This window comes from Lynx canadensis, chromosome B1 (genome assembly GCF_007474595.2).
Source record: "Lynx canadensis isolate LIC74 chromosome B1, mLynCan4.pri.v2, whole genome shotgun sequence".
Taxonomy (NCBI): Eukaryota; Metazoa; Chordata; class Mammalia; order Carnivora; family Felidae; genus Lynx; species Lynx canadensis.
Genome location: NC_044306.2, coordinates 201,332,386 through 201,356,094, shown reverse-complemented (window position 1 = coordinate 201,356,094; position 23,709 = coordinate 201,332,386). Strand labels below are relative to the sequence as shown.

At 59.4% G+C, this 23,709-nt stretch overlaps 1 protein-coding gene across 2 annotated transcripts in view; it reads left to right on the top strand.

The window, feature by feature from the left end:
• Nucleotides 1–23,709, top strand: part of PPP2R2C (protein phosphatase 2 regulatory subunit Bgamma) — a 128,491-nt gene that overhangs the window by 96,908 nt on the left and 7,874 nt on the right. For both annotated transcript variants that reach the window (XM_030314243.1, XM_030314244.1), the window contains exons 6-8: nucleotides 6,591–6,755; nucleotides 18,293–18,462; nucleotides 22,131–22,222. In XM_030314243.1, the coding sequence (XP_030170103.1) occupies nucleotides 6,591–6,755; nucleotides 18,293–18,462; nucleotides 22,131–22,222 (427 nt within the window). The remainder of the gene's footprint in view (nucleotides 1–6,590; nucleotides 6,756–18,292; nucleotides 18,463–22,130; nucleotides 22,223–23,709) is intronic.

The following is a 23,709-nucleotide window of genomic DNA, read 5'->3' as shown; positions in this document are numbered from 1 at the left end:
GCTGGCTGTGCCCCAACAGGACTGTGTCCGTGTGCAGGAGGCCTTCTGGGGCACCTGCACACCCAGTGTCCCTGGAGAGCCTGTCGGGGAGGCTTCTCGTGGCGTGGTCCTTGGCAGAACTGCCTCTGTCCTCACTCGCTAGCTGCTCAGTCACCATGGGAACCGCCTCCCCCATCCTGATTGCCTGTTCCCGCAGAGACATCTAGATAAACCATGCTTTGCTCAGTTAAATCAATGGAGCCCAAGACTGCATCTTTCTCATTACTGAACTCCCCCACCCACGATGTTGGCACCCACCTTGCAGGGTCACCGGCCAGTCCAGTGTGCCCCAGCAGCAGGGCCCTGCGGTTGTGTATTGGGTGGGGATGCACTTAGTCCAGAACAGAGGGCACGCGGGGAGAAGCGCCGCCTGGGAGTTAGGAAGCCAGGACTCTGTCCCCGCTCACCCATGCTCCACACGTGGCCCTGCACAAGCCACTCCCTGCCCTGGCCTCCTTCGTGGGAGTGGAGGGTGGCCGGTCTTTCCCACAGGGATGCGAGGTGCCTGGCCCGTGGGTGCAGGGCCGGGGGCTGCCCTCCACAGCTCTCTGAGGCTGTGACAGTGTCTCCAAGCTCAGTTAGTTGCTGCGTCTTCATAGAGCCATTTTTTGTGACCTTGCCACCGAAGCCTGTCCCGATATTAGTGAATATTTGTGTCCTTCTCTGATGTTGATGGGATGGTTTTCATATCCGTTTCTCCCTTGAGCTCCTTCTCAAACAAATCAGTGACGTTTATTCATTTCATGTGCCGGACTCATCTTATGGCCGGTGGAGGAGTGTGGCGCTTTGTGCCTGTGCCCACACCCTGCACAGGTGGGAGGGACGAAGATCGGAAGAAGGAGGGCCGCTGGAGGTGGAGTGACCTTCTCCCCGACATGTCAGAGGCTCTCTGTGTGGGGCCTCCTGGCGTTGCAGCTCTGGGCACCGAGGGCTGGCAAACGGTTCTCCACGCTGATGTGACCCTGCCTGGCTTCAGGCCATCAGACCGTGCCTTTGGCAGCAGGAGATAAAGGAGTTTCTATAAAAATCTCTGCAAACCCGATGACTCAGCAGAAGGCCTGCCTGGATTAGATGCCGGTGTCCTTGGCAATAAGAGCTACAGACTTTGCTGGAGGGCGGGACAAACGGGCCTGTTTTCTGAGCTCCGCCGACACCCCCCAGGCAAGGGCCAGAGCTCACAGGGCTGTGCTAGGCGCCGGAGGACGTCCTCATGCTGGGGGAGGAGCCAGGCCAGTGAGGCTGTTTTACACCCTGGTCCTGTGTGGGGGTCAAGAGGGAAGGTTCCTGCTACAAAAGCAAGATCGCGGTCCTTCTTCTTGGCCCTGGGCCAGCAGAGAACAGCCCTGGGGGCCAAATCCACCCGTTCATAAAGTTTCATGGGCTCTCGGCCACTCCCATTCATTTACATGCTGTCTGTGACCCCGATAGAGCAGGAGGGTTGAGTATCGAGGTGAGATCTTACGGCTCCTATTCCTAAAATGTTTACTGTCTGGCCTCTTACAGACATTTCCTGCCCTGGATCTAGAGCAACACACCCAGTCACACTTGGGCCCTGAAGGAAGAGGGATTCATCGTATGACATGGGGCAGGAGCCAAAGGCTTCGAGGAGCCAGAGACCTCCTCCTCCAGGGGGCGCTGGCCCCTCCATGCCCACCCAGGCGGTCAGGGGCCAGGGTTTATGCTTCTCACCCCTGCTCTGCTTTGCCCCATCACACAGTGGGTGTATTGCCAGCTCTGGAATCCGACTCAGTCCCAGGCTGCCCGCCCCCCGCCTCTGCCGAGTCCCCAGAGAGTGGCTCTTCCTTGCTGAGCCTCTATTTCCTCGTCCACGGGCTGGGGTACACCCCATTCACCGGTGGAGAGGTTTGAGCAGGACACAGATGTGAAGCTGGGCTGGAGTTATTTATTTCTGTGAGAGAGAGAGACAGAGCACGAGCAGGGGAGGGGCAGAGAGAGAGGGAGACACAGAATCCAAAGCAGGTTCCAGGCTCCGAGCTGTCAGCACAGAGCCCGACGTGGGGCTTGAACTCCCAAACCATGAGATCGTGACCTGAGCCGAAGTCAGACGCTCAACCGACTGAGCCACCCAGGTGCCCCGTGCCAGTCCCCTCCTTAAAGGACCCCCGCCACCACCACTCCCCTGGCCTGGAGTCTCCCTGAGCCCTACTGTTCGTCTCCACGTGAAGGGCTTCTTCCCCTTGAGAGGGTTTGACACTTCCTGTACCCACCCCCAGCCTGGATTGGAGGGGCCTGAGACGGGCTGGTTTGTTCATTGACTCCAGCGGCTGTTCACTGGGCACCTGCCATGTGCCGGGCACTCCTCTAGGCACCGAAGGTGCAGCAGCGATCCAGACAGGGCCCTGCCCTCGCTGGGCAGCTGGGCAGTGAACAAATAAGCATGATGAGATGTCTGTGGTACTTGTGCAATGGCGAGGCCACTGCTCCACAGCTCCCGGGAAGCATGAGTTTCCCGTGGATGTCAGAACAAATTTCCACGAACTGGCGGGGTGGGGGTGGGGGTGGGGTGGGGCTTACAACAGAAATCTACTCTCAGTTCTCGAGGCCAGAAGTTTGCAGTCAAGGTGCTGGGAGGGCTGTGCTCCCTCTGGAGGCTCCCTCCTGCCTCTCCCAGCCCCTGGTGGCCTCACGCCTTCCTGGAAAAGTACCTGGTGCTCAGTTGCGGGGTGTGGCATCGAGCAGGTTCACCTTCCCTCTTCCTCCTCCTCCTCCTTCTCCTCCTCCTCCTCCTCCTCCTCCTCCCTCCATGACCTGCTCCTCTCTCCACTTACCTGGTCAGCAAACTTAGTTGCCAAGGTGTGACTGGAGTTTAAATGCACGCCCATCACACAGTTGGAGCACAGGTATATGGAAAACAACATGAATAATTCATCCGGCTTTGCCAGGGGGAGGGGCTTGCCGATGAGTCTAATTACGCTCGTTCCCCAGGGAGGCCAGTTTGCCGTAAACCTCGTGAGGTGCCGCATACGTGTGGGATTCATGCAGCTGCCCGTGAAATGGGGGAGAGGCCACCTGGGGGTCAGTCCTCCAAATGAGAGGGTGCTCCGGGATCATGCCCAACCCCTCGTTTCGCAAATGGGGGACGCTGAGGCTTGAGGACTGTAAGTGACGTTTGCGTGCGGCCCTGAGCATCCGAGAGAGAGCTGAGACCGGATGCTCAGCCCGGGGCCCCCGGCTTCTGACCCAGCACGGGGCCTGCCAGAGTCAAAGCCCCCACATCAGGTCACGTTTGGACCAAATGTCTCACGGTCCACGTGCACAAGGCCACATGGGTGTGAGTCAAGGAGGAGCGTTTGCGCTGTGCGTTCCGTTCGGGGTGTAGTTCAGGCCCGGCTTTGTGATGTGATGAAGGAGTTCCACAGTGACAGCCCCACTCGGCAATTAATCCTTTCACACACCCGCCTGCACCCGTGAGGAGCCAGGTAGCAGGTGCAGGGCGGGTCCTGTGGCGGGCTCAGCAGGAGGTCTTGGAGAGGCTGATCGCAGGGGATCAGGCTGGGTGGCCATGCCCCGAAGGATGCCGTGCTGTCCTTGACATGCAGGCATGGCTCTGGCCCTGGGATGCAGCGGCGCGGGACCCCCTGCCCGGACTCAAGGACCCCTTGCCCTGCGGGGGCCCCAGCACATTCGCTGCCACTATGGCTTGGTCTTCCTCCTCCCGGGTCATGCGGGAATGTGTTTCACGTCCGTCTTTCCCTGGCACCCACTGTATCCAGAGCCCTTTGTTTGAAACAGCAAGAGATTTCCGGAGTGATGCTTGGGCTGTAAGTCCTGGGCTGTGAGTGGGACCCGGGCATTGGAGGCTCTGTCTCCCGAGCCCACACACAGGACCCTTGGTCCCCGCGCATCACCCTCGGCCAGCTCCGTGTCACCTGGTTCAGGCCTGTTCGCTGCAGACCTGATTGTGCCCCCGTGTACTTCTAAAAGCCATCACGCCTCGTACCTGTTTCTAACGACTGTTGTCATGAGGCTGTCACGAGTGGTTAAGCATGATGGGGTCACGGGAAGCGTGCACTCTGGAATCCAGCAAAGAGGCCACACCCATTTGCTTGGCCTTGAGCCCCGCGTGAGTCTGGGAGCGGCATGTGGGGACCGGGAGAGGAGGCTCCCGGGCCCTCCCACTGCGCTTTCTGGACACCAGTGCGCACAGCTTCCCAGCCTGGCCGTCTCTGTGAAAAGTCTCATAAACACCAGCCTCAGTCTCCATGAGCCAGACATCTGGTAAATGTGGGCGGACGGCTTCTGAGCTCATGCCGTGACTCACAACGAACGACAGTCGTAAACTGGGCGACAGGGGTCGTTGCGTGCGTCAGAGTTTTGGTCGTTGTGGAGGCGGAGCGATCCACGTCCGGGGTTCGGACGTCACGCCTCTGCTCTTCGTCCATTGAGGCGTGTTCTAGAACATCTCGAGGTGGGAAAGTGAATTGGGTTTGGACGCTGAGGGGGTCAGGAGGGTGGGTTGTGTGCAGGGACAGGTGACCTGAAAGTCTCTGAGGCTTGGAACAGCCGAGGGGGATTTCATAGCAGGTGGCCCGAGGCGCGGGTCCCACAGCAGATGGGAAAGTGTCATGCACACCGCGTGCTGGCTCTCAGAGCTCCAGCCTGGGAATGACGCATGGCACCTGTCACTTCTGCCCTCCATCCTTCGGGAAAGCGATAAGGGAGCCGGCTGCGCCGAGTGCCATCGGGCGGATGGACAGGTTCCCCCGTCCCCTCCCCCTCCCCCCGCTCTGACGGGAAGCCGAAACAGGCAAGGTATTTCACCATATCCCGCTGAGTCCTATTCCCCCGGAAGTCGTCTCTCCGTGAAACGCGGAGTAAACACGTGTCCCCTGATGAGTGGCCCCACCGGGACTCCAGGCCGGCCGGCGTTCCTTGGAGCCCTGGCCGCTTCGGTGTCCCTCCTTTGATGTTTGTGGCCCGAGTTCTGCAGAGAGAATTTAGTCTTGGCTTTTTCTCTCTTACGGTTCAGTCTCATTTTCCGTGATTTAATCTCTGCTGCTCATCGTACGAGAAAACCGCAGTTTTTCGCAGCTCAGGCTCCTTTTCCCTCCTCTCGATATTTTTATGCGATTCTGAGTGTCTGGTTAATGATGGGTTTCCTGAAGCAATATTTGAGCACACACACCCTCCTCGGTGCCTCTGGTCACGCAGATTCAGCATCCTTTCGGACGTTTTATGAACTCTCATGTTTACACAAGTCAGGAAATGTCTCTCTTATTGAAGCTTTGGCAGGAGGGGCAGGGAGAGCTGATGGCAGGAGGCGTCTCAGAGTTTCCATCCCATTCTTTCCAGACAATAAAAGATAATAACGGCAGCTGATCTTCACTGAGCTCTGTGATGTATAAAACAGTGAGCAAGGGGATTTGCCGCTTCTAATTTTCACAGCAAGACAGTGTTAGCCCTGTCGATCCATTTTACAGAAGAGGAAACCGAGGCACGAAGAGCTAAGGAACTTCCCCCTTGATTGCACAGGCAACAGGTGGAAGAGCTGGGACTCAAACCCCAGACTCTGATTCCAGGGCCCACACACAGATGCAGGGGGAGGAGAGGGCATTTCAGCCAAAGGGAACGGCCTGGGCAGAGCCCCGCACAGGGCTGGGGAGTCAGAGACCAGGGTGTCGCTGTCAGAAAGGAAAGTACCTGTAGGGCCGAGCGACTAGTGGGATCTGAAACTGAAGAGATAGAGGGTGGTGGAGGTGGGGGGTGGGGTGGGAGCGCCAGGCCTTGAATGCTACACCAAGGGGTTCGGATTTGCTATTGTAGGCCACGAGGAGTGGATGGAAACTCAGCCTTACCCCTCGCTGCTGAGCCGTCCTGGACAAGTTGCTCACCCTCTCTGGGCTCCAGAGTATCAGTCAGGAGTATTTCCTTTGCAAGCAACAGAATTCTTGGTCCTAGACAGAAAATGGATGAATTGGCTCCCGTATCTAGTCATCCAAGGGTCGTGGAGTCCCTCCGTCGGCCCCTCTGAGGCCATGTGCTCGTCCCTCATGGTGATCGTGAGTGGAGACGACACAGATCAGCGCTGAGAACCCAGCAAGGAGAGAGCCCTTTCCCCAAAGGGGAACCTTGATGCTGTGGACAGAAGGGGAGTGGCTGCGGGGGTGGGGGAGGGGATCCAAAAGGTGCCGCACCCCCAGCTCCAGGAGCTGGGAGCACTGAGTGGCGAGAGCACTGCCATTGCGCAGCAAGAGCCCTGCACGTACTAGGCCCTCAAACGCACCCTGCCTTCTCCTGGACACCTGGTGTGGGGGATGGAGGGGAGGCCGGGCGGGCTGGTGGGTGCTGGCTGGGGACAGGGCACAGGTCGGGTGGGAGGCAGCGGGTCCAGCCTGCAGGGACAGTGGACGGCACCCAGAAAGGCAGCCGGCGGGCGGTCGGACGTGCAGGTGTGCAGCTCAGAGGCTGTCTGGGGCCGGGGCTTCGCCCAGGGGTCTCGGGAAGGGGGAGGCCGCTCAGATGCAGGGCACGTGGGAAGGCAGGGCGGCGGCAGTCCCCTCCCTTCTCTGGCCTCTCCTTGATGGGGCCAGACATCGTGGACATCAAGCCCGCCAACATGGAGGACCTCACGGAGGTGATCACGGCGTCTGAGTTCCACCCCCACCACTGCAACCTCTTCGTCTACAGCAGCAGCAAGGGCTCCCTGCGTCTCTGCGACATGCGTGCGGCCGCCCTGTGTGACAAGCACTCCAAACGTAAGTGCCCGTTCCCCCCGGGGACCCGGTGGGCAGTGGGGGCGGCGGTGCTGTGCCCGGGGTGGGTGGGAACGGTGCGGGCTGGGGGCCCGTGGGCTCCGTGCTGCTGTCGTGCCGCTGGCGGGGGGAGCCTGGTCCCCCCCCGCCCTCCAAGTCCCTGCACAGGCTGGGGCTGCCCAGCTTCCAGGGACCGGGCAGCTGAAGCCAGGGTCGGGGAGCGAGCTGGGAGCCAGAAGCTAAGGTGGGACCCTACTCAGCTGGCACTTCCTCTGGGAAGCCTTCGCTGACCCCCCCACATTGGTTCGGGCCCCTTCTCTGTGTCCCCAGAGCTTCCCTTTCACAGACTAGCCACAGCCTGCAGAACTTTCTGTGGGCTGGGCCGTCTACCCCAGCAGCCTGTGTGCTCCACAAGGTCGCTTCCTCATGCTGGAACTGTGACAGGGCCAGCCAGGGGGGATGCCAGGCGGGGTGCCGTGGGGGTCCGGGGCTGAACAAGGTCCGAGGAGCACGATGTGACAACCACCAGGACCACACAGTGGCTGACACTCCTTGGATACTCTGAGCCAGGCACCCAGACAGCTCTCTACCCACATCGTCTCGTCTTTACATGAGCTCTGACGGAGTCCAGCACAGAGGAGGGAGCTGAGGCTCCAGGGATGGGCCCAAGGTCACCCGAAGTGAAAAGCGGCAGGGCAGGACCTGAACCCAGGACTCTGAGATGCCCTGGCTGGTGCTCTCAACTCCAGCCTGGCCTGCTTGGTGCTGGGTTCCCCAGAGGCCCCTAAAGGCAGAGAGGATCAGGGGGTCAGGCCATGCTATCCTCCGTGGGTGACCTTGCAGTGGTAGCAGAGGGGCAGGGACAGGCAGGACCCCAGTCAGGAGGGTGGGGACTTTGGTTCATCTCTGTATTTACCTCAACAGTGTCTGGGAATAAACACTTGCTGAGTGGATGAATGAATGAATGAGTGAATGGATGAATAAATGAATGAATGAGCAAATGAGTGAGTGAGTGAAGGAGTGAGTGACCAGTAAGCCCCTGGAGGTGGTTTCATTAGAGTTCTGTTAGGAGGGACTGGGTCACCTCTTCCCCTCGGGAGCCTGGTTTCCCGGGGCAGCCGGAGAGGGTGGCCCCTCCCCACGCCTTGGCCAGGCTGGGTCCTTACGTCTCGCCACACTGCTGTTCTCCGAGCACGTCCACGCCCCGCAGACACTCGGCCCCAGGAACACCTTCTCCCCGGCGCTGAGCCTTCAGGGGGGACAGCAGATGTCCATCTCTGAGCAGAGCTGGGGACACCGCCTGCTATGCTGCACACACGTCCCGCTGTGACGGCACGGCAGGAACCAGCAAACAGACGAAGAACTCACCACCGGATGGTGTAATGGCAGGAGGTAGTAAGAGACATCAGCAACAGCCCCCAAAGAGCAGGGCGCAGGGAGGTCATCTCACCGGAAGTTACAACGGAACAGACGCCTCGAGGTGCCGGGGAGTGAGCCATGCAAGCTCTGGGCGGAGAATGTTCTAGAAGGGGGACACTTCAGGGGCAGAGGCTCCGAGATGGAAGGGCACCAGCGTTGTCGGAGGGCGGTGACTAAGGGGAAGGGTGTCGGGAGCTGAGGTCCGGGAGACACGCAAGGCGGGTGACTCAGGACGCCTGTGGGTCGGGGGAAGGATCCGGTTTCGTCTTAAGGGAGGTGAGAAAGCAGCCGAGGGGTGAGGGCCGGGCATGAAGTCACGAGACAGGTGTTTGAAAAGAGGAAACCTCAGAGGGGTCAACGTGGAAGCGGGGGCAGGGGGAGGCCCTGCCCGGGGCTCACTGAGAAGAAGCAGCGGGCCCCGGGGGGGATGACGAAGGTGTGGAGACGGGTCCCGTCCTGGGCGTTCTCGGAAGGCTGAGCTGGCGGGCTTTGCCAAGTGCGGTGTGGACCGCGGCAGCTCCGTCCGAGGGTTGGTTTGTGCAGCGGGTGAAGGCGGGGCCCTTTCCTGGACGGACAGTGAGGACACTGGGGTGGGGGGCAGGGCGGCCGGGAGCAGAGACAGGACCGACAGGTGGGTTTTGGACCCAGTAAGTGTGAGATCGTATTGGGCCCCGGGGAGGGCTGTCGGGAAGGCAGCCGGAGGTCTGCAGTCAGGGGCGGCGGCTCAGCCACAAAGGTGTGGAGTCATCAGTGTACGGACGGATGGGAAGCCCCAGGGCCAGCTAAGACGCCCAGGGCGTGAGTGTGGACGGTGCCCAGCCCCCAAAGAGCAGCCCAGGGCCAAAACAGACGACCACAGGCTCCGTGGCTTAAAACAACGCAGATTTGTTCTCCGACGGTTCTGCAGTTCAAAAGTCTGACATGGGTCTTACCAGACAAAAAAATCAAGGTGTCGACAGGCCGGTTCCTTCTGGAGGCTCCACGGGGGAAATGCATACCTTCCCTTCTCCAGCTTCTGGGGGCACCTGCATCACTTGGCTCGTGGCCCCTCCCTCCGTCTGCATAGCCAGCAGCGGCTACGGGCTCTTAATCATGCTGCATCACGTGACTGCCTCCCCTGCCCCCCCCTTGCACACTGAAGGAGCCTCGTCATTACATCGGGCCCCACCTGGACAATTTAGGGAGCCCTCCCTACCTGAAGGTCAGCTGGCCGGCGGCCTTGATTTCCCCTTTGCCGTGTAACATTCCATATTCCCAGGTGCCCCCTAACGGTTATTGTTCTGCGCCCTGGAGGACATGGCCCCGAGCACCTCATGCCCACCGCGTGTGGCTCAGGCCGCAGGTGCTCTGGAGATTTGCCCAGGTGCAACTCTGGGTCAGACTGGCACGGAACGAGGTTGGAGAAGAGAGGAGAGTCTGGGGTCCACCTCTGGGCCCAGCCTGAGCCCACATGGGCCCCATGGGAAGGAAGAAGGATGAGGCCTTGTGGTCTGGCCTTTTTCATAGGGGCCAAATTCGGAAACATTGTAAACATCCAACAGAGCAAATGACCAGGAATGACGATGCCGTCCGTGGTTTGGTCGTTTAGAATGTGGCGTTAGATTTGTAATGACACGAGGAAAGGATTATGTTTTTTTTTTATTATTATTATTTTTAATGTTTATTTTTGAGACAGAGAGAGACAGAGCATGAACGGGGGAGGGGCAGAGAGAGAGGGAGACACAGAATCGGAAACAGGCTCCAGGCTCTGAGCCATCAGCCCAGAGCCCGACGCGGGACTCGAACTCACGGACCGCGAACTCATGGACCTCGAGATCGTGACCTGAGCTGAAGTCGGACGCCCAACCGACTGAGCCGCCCAGGCGCCCCGGAAATGATTATGTTAAAATATTTGGTGGGGGCAAGAAAGGAAGCTAATGACTATTTTACAAAAAAAAAAAAAAAAAAAAAAAAGGACACAGAAAAAACAAGGGAATGAAATATGCCCAGAAATTGTCCCTGAGTGCTGGGCTCGAGAAAGTGATACCATGTCCTTCTCTACATCCGTCTGTGTATTTGTTTTAACTTGGATTTCAACTCTGAGCCAGGAAGTGTGTGTGCGTGCAGGCGAGCTGGTGTCTGGGGAGCATGGAGACAGCTTTGGCACCCCACGCTGTTTGAATGACGGCAGGCGGGAGGTGGAAGTCGCAGTCCCCCTTGGCTTTTGTCATCTGGCTTCCCCGGGGTCTGAGCGGGCGGCCACCCCCCTAGGCAGCCGTCACCTGTACGGTTCCCGAGCGCAGGCACACGTGTGCAGATTCCGGGCACGTCGCTGTCACACGCCTGGGGGTGTGTGCCCTGCATGTGAATCAGCCCACAGACTCAGGAGTGCAGGGGCTAGAACTTTATTTTCGATGGCCCGTCTCCATTTGTGTTTCTTGCCTCTTCTCCGAGGGCCCCCGTGAACATCGTAACTTTAGGGCTGCCTCTCCCTAGATCACACCGAGGTTCCCGAAAGCTGTTTTCTGCAGGGCCGAGGTACGAAGGGAGGGACATGGTGGCTTCCGACCGCCGTGATCTCCTGCTGTGCCTGGGTGGCCCGTGGCCTGGGGGCCATGTCTCTTGCTGAGACAGTTTTGCATGAAGGCAAAAATTATGCTTTTTTTTTGCCTAAATGTCCATACGTGATGTTGGTCTTTAATTGTCTTTTCTTACACTCTCTCTGCTCTAAGATTATTCGGCTCTTGGAAAGTGAGCTGGGCCACTCTCTTTCTTTGCCTGGAACGGTTCGTTTAATATCTGCTCCTTGAAGTCTTAGTAAAACTCGTGTGTGCATTTGATTATTGGTTTATACAGGTTTGCTATTGGAATAGATTCTGGTTTTTTTTTGTTTTTTTTTTTTACGTTTTTATTTATTTATTTATTTTGAGAGTGCGAGAGAGAGAGAGAGAGAGAGAGAACGGGGGAGGGACAAAGAGAGAGGGAAAGAGAGAGTCCCAAGCAGGCTCGACTGTCAGCACAGAGCCTGACACGGGTCTCGAACTCACAACCCCGAGATTGTGACCTGAGCCGAAATCAAGACTCGGACGCTCCACCGACTGAGCCACCCAGGCGCCCTATAAATGGTTGTTTTCAAAGTGACCCAGAGATTAGATCCCTTCCTTTAGATCTCGCTTCTGTCCGTTCATCCAGTTGTGGCCCAAAACTCGGGAATGGCTGACGGTGGTACCTAGAGATGAGGGGTCACGACGTCATCTTCCCAGCAGGTGACGCAGCGATTTTCCCTCCTCTGGCTGAGAGCAGCCCAGACCACAAGCGGATGGCTATTTCTGCCATTGGACAGATGAGGAAACCAAGGCACAGGGAGGGGCAGTGCCCTCCATCGGGGGCAGCGCTGGGGCCCTCAGGCCACTCCGCTGCCCAGCCCACAGCCTCACGTCTTTCTCCAAAGCAGTGGAAGTCTTTTGTCTGCTAGTCGGTATGACCGGGTAACCATGGAAACAGCTTCCGTGATGCCTCAAAATAGACAGTTACTTCTGCTTTTGACAGCACAGGGTCTGCGCTCCGCTGGGGCACGGGAGTCCCTGGAACAGGCGATCGTGTCAGGCGCTGCCCCTCGCGGGACCCCTGCGATGCGCTGGGGAAGCAACAGCCCGGCCAACGTTTGCCGATGCTTCCTGCACACTGGATGCCGTTCTAGGTTTATGTCTCATCAAATCCTCTGAGCCCCCCTACGACGGAGGCCCTCATCTGTTCATTTACAGATGAGGACGCCGAGCCTGTGGGTTTCCCGCGCTGCGGTAAGAAATCGGCACAAGTTGGGGCGCCTGGGGGGCTCAGTCGGTTGAGCGACCGACTTCGGCTCAGGTCATGATCTCACGTTCCGTGAGTTCGAGCCCCGCGTCGGGCTCCGTGCTGACTTCTCGGAGCCTGGAGCCTGCCTCAGATTCTATGTCTCCCCCTCTCTCTCTCCCCCTACTCTGCTCACGCTCTCTCTCTCTCAATAATAAATAAATGTTAAAAAATTAAAAAAAAAAAAAAGAGATCAGCACAAGTTTACTGGCACAAAACAACGCAAACGTATATTTTTGCAATTCTGGAGGTCAGAGGTCTAGAATTCGGGTGGGGCTGCATTTCTTCCAGAGAGTTCAGGGGAGAATCTGTCTCCTTGACTTTTCTGGCTGCTAGAAGCCACCGTACCCCCTGGCTCTTGCCCCCTCCCGCTCCTCCAGAGTGCGGCCCTCCACCCTCTGCTCCATCATCCCATCTCCCCCTTCTGCCTTGACCTTCTTCTTCTCTCGCTCGAGGACTCTGTGGTTACAGCGGGCCCGCCCGGAGAATCCAGGATGACCCCGGTAGCTCAGGACCCTTCACGTAGTCACATCCGTAGAGTCTTTTGGCACAGGAGGGAACTTATGCAGCCCTAGGGGCCATTATTGTTGACCACATGGGTGGCACAGAGAGGTTAAGGTGTTTTCCCAAGGTCACACAGCTAGGTAGAGCTAGGATAGAGGCTCCGATAGTCCCATGCCTACGGACTTGTGTTCTTTCTCAGTCTTCGCAGAGATTCAGAACTTGAGAACCCAGGACGCTTATGGGAAAGGAGGGTGAGCCGGATTCATTGAAAGGGGCTGGACTCACTCCTGATAATGGACCTGGGGTAGAAGGTCCGGATCCAGCCACCGTCTGCTGGGGAGGCTGCAGGTATCTGGGGGCAAAGCCAGGGCAAATGTCTCCAACAGAGGGAGCGTCCAGTGCAAAGGCAGGAGCAAAACGCAGGGCGCAGGCGGGCATGAGGGTCAGAGAGCTGCAGGGTTAGAGAAGGGACCACAGCAAGAGGACTTTATAGACCATGGCAAGAGCTTGGGGCTCACCCTGAAGGGCCAGCAGCCACAGGGTGTTTGAGCAGGGAGCGACCCGGCCTGGCTGTGTGCTGACAGGATCCCTCTGGCTGCTGCGTGGAGAATAAACTGGGGTGAGGTTGGGCGCAGGGGCGGGCTGGTGCTCTGAGCTGGGTGGCACGGTGGAGGGGTGGAGCCTGCCGGTGGAGGGGTGGAGCCTGCCGGTGGAGGGGTGGAGCCTCCCCGTGGAATGGGAAGGGGGGGGTGCGCGGGAGGACAGCAGGCTCTGCGTGGAGAGTGGGCTCCTGCCCTTGCGGGGCTGATGGGAGGTGTGGGGAAGCCACCTGCCAAGGAAATGACAGCATCGAAGCCGGGGAAGTTTCTGAAGGACTGAGCCTGGGAAGAGAAGCCGCAGAAGGGCGCTGAGGGCCCCCAGCGGGCGAGCGAAGAGGCAGGCTGACAGGTGCAAAGACAGAGAGGTCGGGGCAGACCACGCAGGGCCAGGGCCACATGGGGGTTGGCTTTCATTTTGTCCACTGGGGTCCAACCAGTGGCGCTGGGCAGGGGGTGGTTTTTAACCGGAAATGACAATTGTCAGCTCTTCATCAGTGAGCATCCATTGTGCCCACTGTCTCGTATTGACTCGCTGTTCCTCCCCACTAGGCACACCCTCTAGCTTCCGGTGGTGGTGGTGGTGGCCAGGGCAGTAGGGGGTCAGGGGTGGGGGGATTGTATCAGGCTGGGGAAGAAAGGCATCAGGAAAGGCACAGAGAAGAGGCAGCATGGAAGGTTCTGTCCACTCTGCGAGTGGGTCTGGGCTCTGAGTGAAGCTCCAGGCTGGCCAGGGACGCTCAGATGACCAATGACAGAGAGGAAGGACCCCTGGCCCAAGAGCCCACAGCCCCACGAAGTGACCGCACGTCCCTGCTGATGCCATACAGGAGGGTGTCCAGGCTGCGCAGGCAGCAAGGGTGAGCAGTTTATTTCTTTGGAAAGCATCTGTCTGGACAAGCTGTGCATAGAACAGGGTATTTGAGTTGGGGTTCTGAAGGACGTATAAGAGTTGATAGGAAAGACGAGGACTAAACATGGGAAAGGAAGTTTCAAGGAGAGAAAACAGTGGGGGAAATTACCATAAAAATCGCCACCCAGTTTTACTGAGCAACTCCTCCGGTCCCTCACTGAGTTAGGTGACCTCCGGAGGTCGCATCACGCTTGTTCTCCAGGTGAGGGAACGTGGGCTTGGACAGGTCAAGGGGCTTCCCTGAGGGCGCACGGAACTTTGCTGTGCTCTGTTGCCTGGGATGGCAGGGAAGGGCATCGAAAGAGGTCATTTAGGGTGACCCTGGGAAGGGGTTGCTTAGTGTGCTACCCTAGGGACCTTGCTTGCCTCACCCTTTTCGAGGCCCTGGGGCCCTGGAGGAAAGGCGGCTGGAGGGTGGCTGGAGCAGATGGCCCATGAAACCCGGGTGAGGAAGGAGCTTGTCTGATACCCGTAGGAGCCTGAATCTTGATCCTGCGGGCACTAGGAGCCACGGAGGGCTTTAGGCAAAAGTGGAACACCATCAGTGGGGCGCCTGGGTGGCTCAGTCGGTTGGGCGTCCGACTTCGGCTCAGGTCATGATCTCACAGCTCGTGAGTTCGAGCCCCGCGTCAGGCTCGCTGCTGTCAGCCCGCTTCAGATCCTCTGTCCCCGTCCTCTCTCTCTCTCTCTCTCTGCCTCCCCAACCTGTGCTCTCTCTCTCAAAAATAAATAAACATTAAACAAAGGAGAGGAACACCATCCGCTGGGTTTGAGGCTGGAGAGGAAAGCCAGCAGTGACCTCTGGTTTCACCTTCCCATTCCTTGGGTGCACAGGTGCTTAGAGCTGGGATCCTCAGGGGGCCCCTTCATCTCACTTTGGGGCATGGGGGGGTGCTTCTCGCCCCTCCCCACCGTGTGACCGTGGCGATGCTGTAGGGCACCCAGACAGGAGGATGTGGTTGTCAGGGAACCAGCCAGGACCACGAGAGCCTTAATTATGCAAAATCATTCAAAAGAAACAGGAGATTTCTGGGGATTCAGAGCCCTCCAACCTGAACATAATTAGGGCGTGGGGCGGGGGGAGAGGTGGGATTCATCCCGTCTCAGTGACAGGGGCTCTGGGATGCGTTTCTTTAAACTCGTGGCAGCAATAATTACTGTGAAATGTCCTTTGTGACTCCATCAATTAGAAGGGAGACCCCCCCCCCCCCCTTGTCTGTTACCCTTGCCCTGGGGGATGTGCAGCTTGCCCGTGGTTGGGGGGAGGGGCGGGCGGGGACACTCGGTGACCTTTTGACAAAAGAATAGCGGTATCAGAAGTGTTTGGAAAATAAAAAGGACTCCTAGGTAAGACCTGTCAGTGTCCCTTCCCCTTGATCACGTGTAACGCTGGTCCTTTTGTGCTTAGAAGGCCCTCAGAAATGCCCGGTGTGGCCAGAACTGAGGTTACACTGGGCCGTTTGGTGTTTCTGTTCTCAGCTATTGATTAGGGCGCCCGCCCAGCCTTTGACCTTTGTGGCGTCTTGCTCCTTGAAGCTGGCAGGAGACACAGCCCATGGCTCTGTGTAGACACTCCTCTGACTTGGGGCCCCACCCACCCACCTACCCCACAGGACGTGCCAGACGCCCTGCGTGGGGCAGGGGGGCGAAGCGAGCTGGGCCAGCCCTGGGGGATTGGTGGAGAAACCTCCAAAGTGGGCATGGGGTGCAAGGGGCCCCCTCAAAGTTGGGGTGCAAGAGACCAACCCTGTTTTATGCCTGTATAACTCCCCTTCTGTTCCGACCCTTCGGGGCACAAATGCTAATTCAGTCAAGAGGGGGTTCCTGCCTCGAACCTGGGGAGGAATGGGGGCAGGGGACACCTAGGTCCCTGCTGATTGTTTGGGGTCCCTCTTCTCTGAAACCCTCTGCCCTGCACCTCTCAAATACAGGTTTATACCCCTGTTCATTTAAGGAAAACACACAGTCTCAGCACTTCAAGTAGGAAGTTAAGTGCTGAAATTTTACAAATGCTTATCCCTGCCAGAAATGAAGGTGTCAGAGGCACAAAACATTGATTATGTGAGACGCGAATCAGAATTCAGAGGTTTTACGAGCGCCTGGGTGGCTTAGTCGGTTAAGCATCTGACTCTTGGTTTCAGGCTCAGGTTTATGATCTCAGGGTTTGGGTGTTCAAGCCCCACATCAGGCTCTGTGTTGACAGTGTGGAGCCTGCTTGGGATTCGCTCTCTCCCTCTCTCTCTGCCCCTCCCATGCTCTCTCTCTCGCTCTCTCTCTCAAAGTAAATAAGATAAAATAAAATAAGAATTCAGAGGTTTTAGAGGTTAAAGGTGACGTGCCAGGAGGTCTCCTTGCCCTTGTAGGGAGGTGAATCCTGGAGAAACCCACACCTCGCCATGCCGTCCTTTTCTCCTGCCCTCATTGCCTATGGGATGACTCCTTCCCTTGGCTCACGGCGCCTCACTCACTCCTTTCTCCGTCCATGTGACCTTCCACTTGTCCCTGTCTCAGGCCCTTTGCACATGCTGTTCCTTCTGCCTGGAGTCCTCCTCTCTCAGCACCTACACTGTTCTCTGCCTCACTCCATTCAGATCTCTGCTCAGATGCTCTTTCCCCCTGGGCGTTGTCCATCCAGATCACCAGCTCCTATCCATCTGTCTCCTTGCTTTAGTTTTCTTCCCTGCCCTCATCACCGCCTGACGGTGTAGCATGTAGTTTTACTGCCTGTCTCTGCGAGAATGTTGGTTCCAGGAGACTCACTGCTCTCTGTGGCATCTCAGGGTCTCAGACAGTGCCCAGCATACAGTGGGCGCTCGGTGTGGACTGGGTGTCTGAGAGAATGAATGAATGCATCGGACGCAAGAGCATCTGGCTGGCATGAAATGTTTCCAGCCACTGTGCAGAAGGGAGCTCGGCAAGAGCTGCATTTCTGGGAAAGACAGGAACAGGAGTGAGATCGGGGGTCCCGGATGGGGGGACAAGGGGCCGGAACAGACCTGGGAAGTGGGACATGGGATTTGGGGACTGGGAGGGGCTGGTGGGGAGGGCACTCTTGTGAGCCTCCAGAGACATGTGCTCAGCTCTCTGCTTCCGTGTTTCAGGTGTGGGGACTCAGGGGCCAGCAGACAGAGTGGCCACTCAGCCGGTGTCCGTGGGGACAGCTAGAAAGGTTGTCAAATGTCTAAATCCTTCCAGACTGGCTGGTAAAGAGGTGCTGGCCTCCCACTCTGTCCTTCCCCGTGATCCCGGGCCCTTCCGTGGCCCAGCTCCTAAGGAGCTAATAATGCTTGGTTGGCTTGGTTAGCTAAGGTGACACTTGGGTAATGCCTGGTCCCCACCCTGCTCCAGCACCAGGGCCACTGTGGGATCTGATTGGCCAGGGAGGGTGTTGCTGGGCAGACTGGTGGGGCAGCCAGCAGTAGACTGAGCCCCGAAGAACCTGTCCTGCTGGGTGGGAACCTCCGTGTGCCCCGAAGGCCCTGTCCTCAGGGGCAGCAGGGAGGGGACGTTGCCTGGGGGGCCGCTCACTGTGCACTCTGTCCCAGAGTGGGATCATCCAGTAGGGGCGGCAAGCTGTCGCCCTCAGGAGCCCGGGAAGCAACTTCCTGCCTGGAACACCTTGTCTGAGATGCCGGGAGGTGGGTGGCGGGCAGCTGATGGGACTCAGGCTTCATCTGTGGCAGCGAGATTGGATGTAGCCGCGATCCCCGTAGCAGCCAGACAAAACGTGGCTGCCCGCGGGGCTCAGCCGTGAGTGCCCCGTGCGCCGTGAGCAGAGGCCCCGGGCCGCAAGCAGGGCCCAGCCTCTTCCCCGACGCTGCCCAGCACATGCGAGAACATCAAGACGCCAGTAGGTGGCAGCAGAGTGCGGCCCAGCCGGTGTCCCTCTGGGTTCAAATCCCCACTCGGCCACTTTCTTCTAGCTCAGTGCCTCGGGCGTGGTTTTTAGCCATCCATGCCTCAGTTGTCCCGGCCATGAAATGGGACTGATAGTGGTACCGACCAGATGTTTTATCAGGGGATTGGACGAGGTGATGCACGGGACGGGCTGTGCGCAGAATCCGGCTCAGAGAGTAAATGCTCAATAAACGTGGTTCCGAAAGCTGCCCCTTCCCTCCTCGGAGGGTCGGTTCGGGGCCACGGCCTGACAGGTATTTAGCCTCAGGCTTGATGAGTGAATGAATGGCCGTACAGCGAGAGCCCAGGACAGAAACAGAGTCTTCTGTTATTCTGATCCGCGGGGCCCGGTGACGGCAATCGATTCTCTGTCTCCGCAGTGTTCGAAGAGCCCGAGGACCCCAGCAACCGCTCCTTCTTCTCCGAAATCATCTCCTCCGTGTCGGACGTGAAGTTCAGCCACAGTGGCCGATACATGCTCACCCGGGATTACCTCACGGTCAAAGTCTGGGACCTTAACATGGAGGCAAGGCCCATCGAGACCTACCAGGTGGGTGCCACAGCCTAGAAACTCCGGAGCCCCTCTGAGGGGTGGGAGACCCCCCCCCCCGGCCTCCACCTCCTGTGCCCAGAACTCCCAGCAGGGGCGTCCCCACCGCACGCCCCATATGAAGGCTCAGGAAATCGGAAAGCCTGTCCCCAATCACACACCTCGGCCCAGGCCTGCCTTCCAGGCGGGGGTGGGGGCAGTGCCGTCCCCTTGCCGGCTCCTGCCGTCGGGGCCCAGGGGGACAAGGGTGAGCGACAGGCGAGGCCCGGTTTGAGGGTGCAGATGATGAAGGATGAGGTCACCCCTCCTGGAGCCCGCGTCTGCAGTTAAGGCGGGAGAAGCCCCGTCCTCTCCCGGGGAGCACCCCTCCTTAGCACGTGCGGCGGTGACTGGGAGCGTGCTACGTTTCTCAGTCCTCGGCACGGGCCTCGCAAGTCAGGCCCTTGGGCCGAAGCGTGGGGCACCTTCCGGAAAGTTACGACTTTTTATTTTTCTGTTACGATCCACCCAGATAGAGTCGGGGGGTGGAAAACAAAGTTCGCACGATGTTAAGTAAGACCCCACGGGAATGGGGCCAGGGTTCTCTCTATCCCATTGTATTTGGAGGAAGTTGAGTTAAATGGCAGACCTGCAGGAGTAGGGAAGCTAGCCAGCCGCAGACCTGGGATTTCAGTCTTTCCCCGGAGCCTCTGCTCTTCCTTGCTCTGCCACCAGAGGGCAGGAGGCGCTCACTTTGCAGGAGAGGGCGGGCGAGAACAGCGGGCGTGCGCGCGTGCGTGTTGTGTGTTGTGTGTTCGGACGAGTGCATCAGTGAGGCCGCTCTGACTGCGCAGGGAGCACACACAATGCAGACCTGGGGGGGCTGTCCATGAGCCCCTGGGAATCTGTCCGTGGCCGGCATGAAGCCAGGCACCGTGTATCCCCAGGCATCTAAGGGGTTACACTTACTTGGCGGGTGCTCTGTGCCTGGCTAGACCCTGTGCCTCAGAGAGAAGTGGCAGCCGCAGCCTTGCCCTCCGGGGTCCCGCACGACAGCGACCCTGGGTGCGGTGTGGCTGTGGACCAGGGGGGCTCCCTGGGAGCGGAGGCTCCCGGAGGCAGGCACCTGTCTGAGAGAAATAGCCGTGCCCTCCCGCGTCTCTCCCCTGGCTCCACTCTCTCCTCCATGGCCCCTGGTGCCTCTCACGTGTGTGTTCGTCAGCCTGCCTCCCAGGCTCCTCCGGGGCTGCCTTTGCGCCTGTCACCGGGGGCCTCCCCGGGGACTCACAAGCAGTCAGGGGTCCTCTGCTCAGCCTCATCCGTGCCTGCTTCCCGTCAGAGGCAGTCTGGGGCTGTAATGTGCACTGGGCGTCACTCCTCCTCCAGCCTCGGCACAGACGAGGCCGCGCGGGCTCCCGTGGAGGCAGGTGCTGTTCCCCACCCGTCACGCTCACCACGGGAGGAGGGCGAGAGTCCCTGACCCAGTGGCTCCATCCCAGGCTTGGGCCAGTGATCCCTGCCTTAGGCTTCCCTCCCTCCAGGTCTTGGAAACACACAAGACCAGTGCCGTCACCCCCCACCTCCTCTCTTGGCTCCCACAGCAGCCTCGAGGGGCATCCATTCCAACCGGAAGGATGGCCAGAGACCAAGGAAATATACAAATGAAATAATCACAGGCTGCAAATGAAACAAACCAGGAGCTGAGGCAGAGAAAGGAGGGGTGCTGGAGTCTGATGGAAGTGAGGGCATCAGTCGTCGGGGGCGGGTGGGGGGGGGCAGGGAAGGTGCTCCCAGGGGCGGAAACAGCAAGTGCAAAGGCCCTGAGGCGGGCACGTGGTTCGTGCGGTCAGGAAATGGTGGGGAGCCAGCTGGAGCAGAGTGAGCAGGGGGAGAGAGGAAGAGTCTGAGGTCAGAGAGGTGATTGGGGGCAGAGTCCAGGGGGCTTGTGAGCACTGGAAGGTCTTGAGCGGCAGAGTGACATGGTCCAGCTTGGTTTCTTAGGGGTCTCTCGGGTTGCCCGTGGAGACAGACTGGGTCGGGGGGCACAGAAGCGGGGAGCAGTCAGGAGGCATTTGCGGTGGGCTGGGAGACGGTGGTTCGGGGCAGGGAGCAGCACAGGACGTGGTGAGTGGCAGCTGGGTTCCAGGTCGCTGTGGATTCTGCTTCTGGACTGGCTGCGTGCGGGGTGTGACCGACGAGCGGTGTGGAGAGGGATGCTGTTGTTTGTGGCCTTTGTACCGGGAAGGATGGGGGACCGGGGCGGGGGGCTCGCAGGGGGCAGCCTCGAGGGGCCTCTTGCCCGCCCCAGGGAGACAGGTCCCGCTGGAGGGGAGCATCCTCACGTCGTCGGAGTGTGGAGGGCATCACACAAGAGTGCGGGCGGCGGTGGGAACGGAGGGGCCGTGGAGCCCGCTCCGTGGGCCGGTGGGCAGGCAGGGAGGGAGCCCTCTCCGAGGAGGGGCATCTCAGCCGAGGCCCGAGGAAGTCACCTTGTACGACCGGGCTGAGCCTTGGGAGCAGGGGGTCCACACAGACACAGAAAGTCCGGGCAGGACCCTCAGATGCACTGGACGCTCCGAGGGAAGAGCCTCACTCAGCCTGGGGACCCTGGAGGCTGCTGGGTGGCAGGGGGTGGGGGCGCCCATCTTTTTAAAGATGAATAAGAGGTTCTCAGACAGAACCTGTTTTCTTCCCCCCTCCTCTCCCTACACTTGACTCCTGGCCTGTGGCATTGCCCAACAGGAGTTGAACACGTATTTCTGTCTATTCCTCCAGAGTTAATCAGGGTCCCAAATACCTATCGGTGTTTGCCCTTCGTTTGTCTGCTTGGAGGGGTCCGTGACCCCCTTCCTAGATGGGAAACCTGGGGGTCACAGAGGCTAAGTGACTCCCGGGTCGCACGGTAAGGGGCAGAGCCAGGAGTTCAGGCTTTGGGTACGCTGTCCCCTCCCCTCCCCCCACGCAGAGGGCAGGGCCACGTGCCTGGCAGAGAGCGGGCACCGACCAGGCCCTCTGGGTATAGAGGCTGCTGTCGGGTGGCCCCGGGCCACAGGGGCATCGCCGTCTCTCCTGTGGTGTCAGCTAACTCTGGAAGAGCGTCCTGGTCTTCTGCTTATCAGCTGTGTGACTCTGGGCCAGTCACTTACCCTCTCTGAGTGTCAGGGCCTCATCCACAAAACAGGACGAGTGACACGCACCGAGATCACGTTTGAGAGGCCTGTGTGGGCTCCCCTTCCCCTTTCTCCCATGATCCGTGCTCAGGGTGACCGTTCTGATCCTCAGAGAGCATGACCCTGCACCACACAGTCTCCTACGGTTGGTCCCACCACAGCCCATGAGGTATGTGCTCTTGTCACTTCAAGGAGGAAGAAACCAAGGCTCAGAGGGGTGAAGTCACTTGCCCGGGATCACACAGCGTGGGGGAGGAGGGGTGGAGCCAGGATCTGGTCCCTACGGTATCGTTCCCTTTGTCACTGCGACTGTCCCCTCTGGCCACACCTCTAGGGTCGGCCCTGTCCCCCTGTCTGGCTGTGGGTCCTTCTCAATGAGCAGAGCTGAGTCGGGGCTGGAGGGGCCATCCGGACCCAGAGGGCACAGCCCCTCCCTGCTCCGGGACACTCTTCTCGCAGCAGGGACCAGGACTGCTGGGGCGCCCCCTGCCCCGACTCACCGGCCCCTTCTTTCACCAGGTCCACGACTATCTGCGGAGCAAGCTCTGTTCCCTGTACGAGAACGACTGCATTTTCGACAAGTTTGAATGTGCCTGGAACGGCAGCGACAGGTAACCCCCAACCCGGGGCCAGTGGCCCCCTCGCCCGGGAGCGCCTCGGCTGCTGGCCTGGCATCCTGGGGAACTTGCTGGTAATGAGCCTGATGGATGAACGTGTGGGAAGCGGCCCATCCGTTCTTCCAGCGCCCACAAGCTCTCAGCCCTCACAGGCCAGGGCAGGAAACGACAGCCAGGTCACAACCTGTGACCACACCTGCCGTCCACTTGGACCCCCCCCCCCCGGTCTCCTAAGTGATAGTGGAAACAGTCGAGGCCGGGGCCCTAGCCACACACATCCCCAGGCTGTCGAGGATGAGGGGTGTTCCCTGGACCGCCACGGGTGGGGGCAGGGAGAACTTTGGCCGCTGGTCCACACCCTCCCCCTGCCCCCATCATGGCTGCACCTGCCTCCCTGGCGGCTCCCCTACATCAGGCCCCCCGGGGCGGTGGGCACATCACCGCTCCGCACCTCTGGGGCTGGCAGGGTCCCCCAGGCCCGGCCACATCTCATAGCCCACCCACCCGGGAGATGGCCCGATGTGAGTTCCTGTTTCCCTGTTGCTGGCTCAGCCCAGGGCCGGCGTGGACGGGAAGGCCCAGCACAGGGGCCCAGGTGACCAGAAAATGCAGGATACAGACCGCACTGTGTCCCAGAGCACTGCCCGTCACGTTTTCACAGCCCAAGCAGGCCCGGCGTCCCTTCCCTGTCCTGTGGTCCAGCGCGGTGCAGGGGGGAGGGGTGGTGTGCGGGCCGGCAGCCTTTGGTTCAAGTGTCGTCCAGGGGCGTGCATCCGTCATGTGCTGCCGCGGTCACGGGAAGAGCTTCTGTGATGCGACAGGCACGCTGGGACCCTAGGATGGGGGTGGCGAGGAGGGGCCAGGAACCGCAGGGCCGGGGCCGGGAGGGAGCTGCCTGCATGTAGGCTGGCCCCACATGGGGCTGAGCTGCCGGGTCCAGGGTGGGGGTCCCCTAAAGCTGCTGCTGACATCCCGGGGGCTCACCTGGCTCAGCTCTCAATCGGGGACCAGCGTGGGGGTCACAGGGGCTCAGTTGGATAACAGTGAGAAGGCTGGCTTGAGAACAGGCCGACACAGCACTCCCTCTGGGTGCCGCACCCGGGCTGACCCCAGACACCCCCAGGGAGGACAGGGCTTCTGGGATACCCTGAGCTTCAGACCCTGACACATTGGGGGTTCCCCAGAGAGCACTGGCCGTGGGTCTTGGGGTGGGGGCTGTCAGAATCTCAGGAGAGGGACTTACTGCTGGCCACGGGGGATTTTGTGTGTGTGTGTGTGTGTGTGTGTGTGTGTGTGTGTGTGTTGGGGGCAGTCTCCACTGGCCATGGCCGATGCACGCCCTTCTTCCACATTACCACCAGGGGGCGCTCGTGAACAGGTGACACCTGGCTCCCAGGCACAGGAGCCTCCGAGCTTGTCCTGGTTGGAGCTCAGCTGTCCTGCCTCTCAGAGCCACTTCCTGCCACGCATTTAACATACCA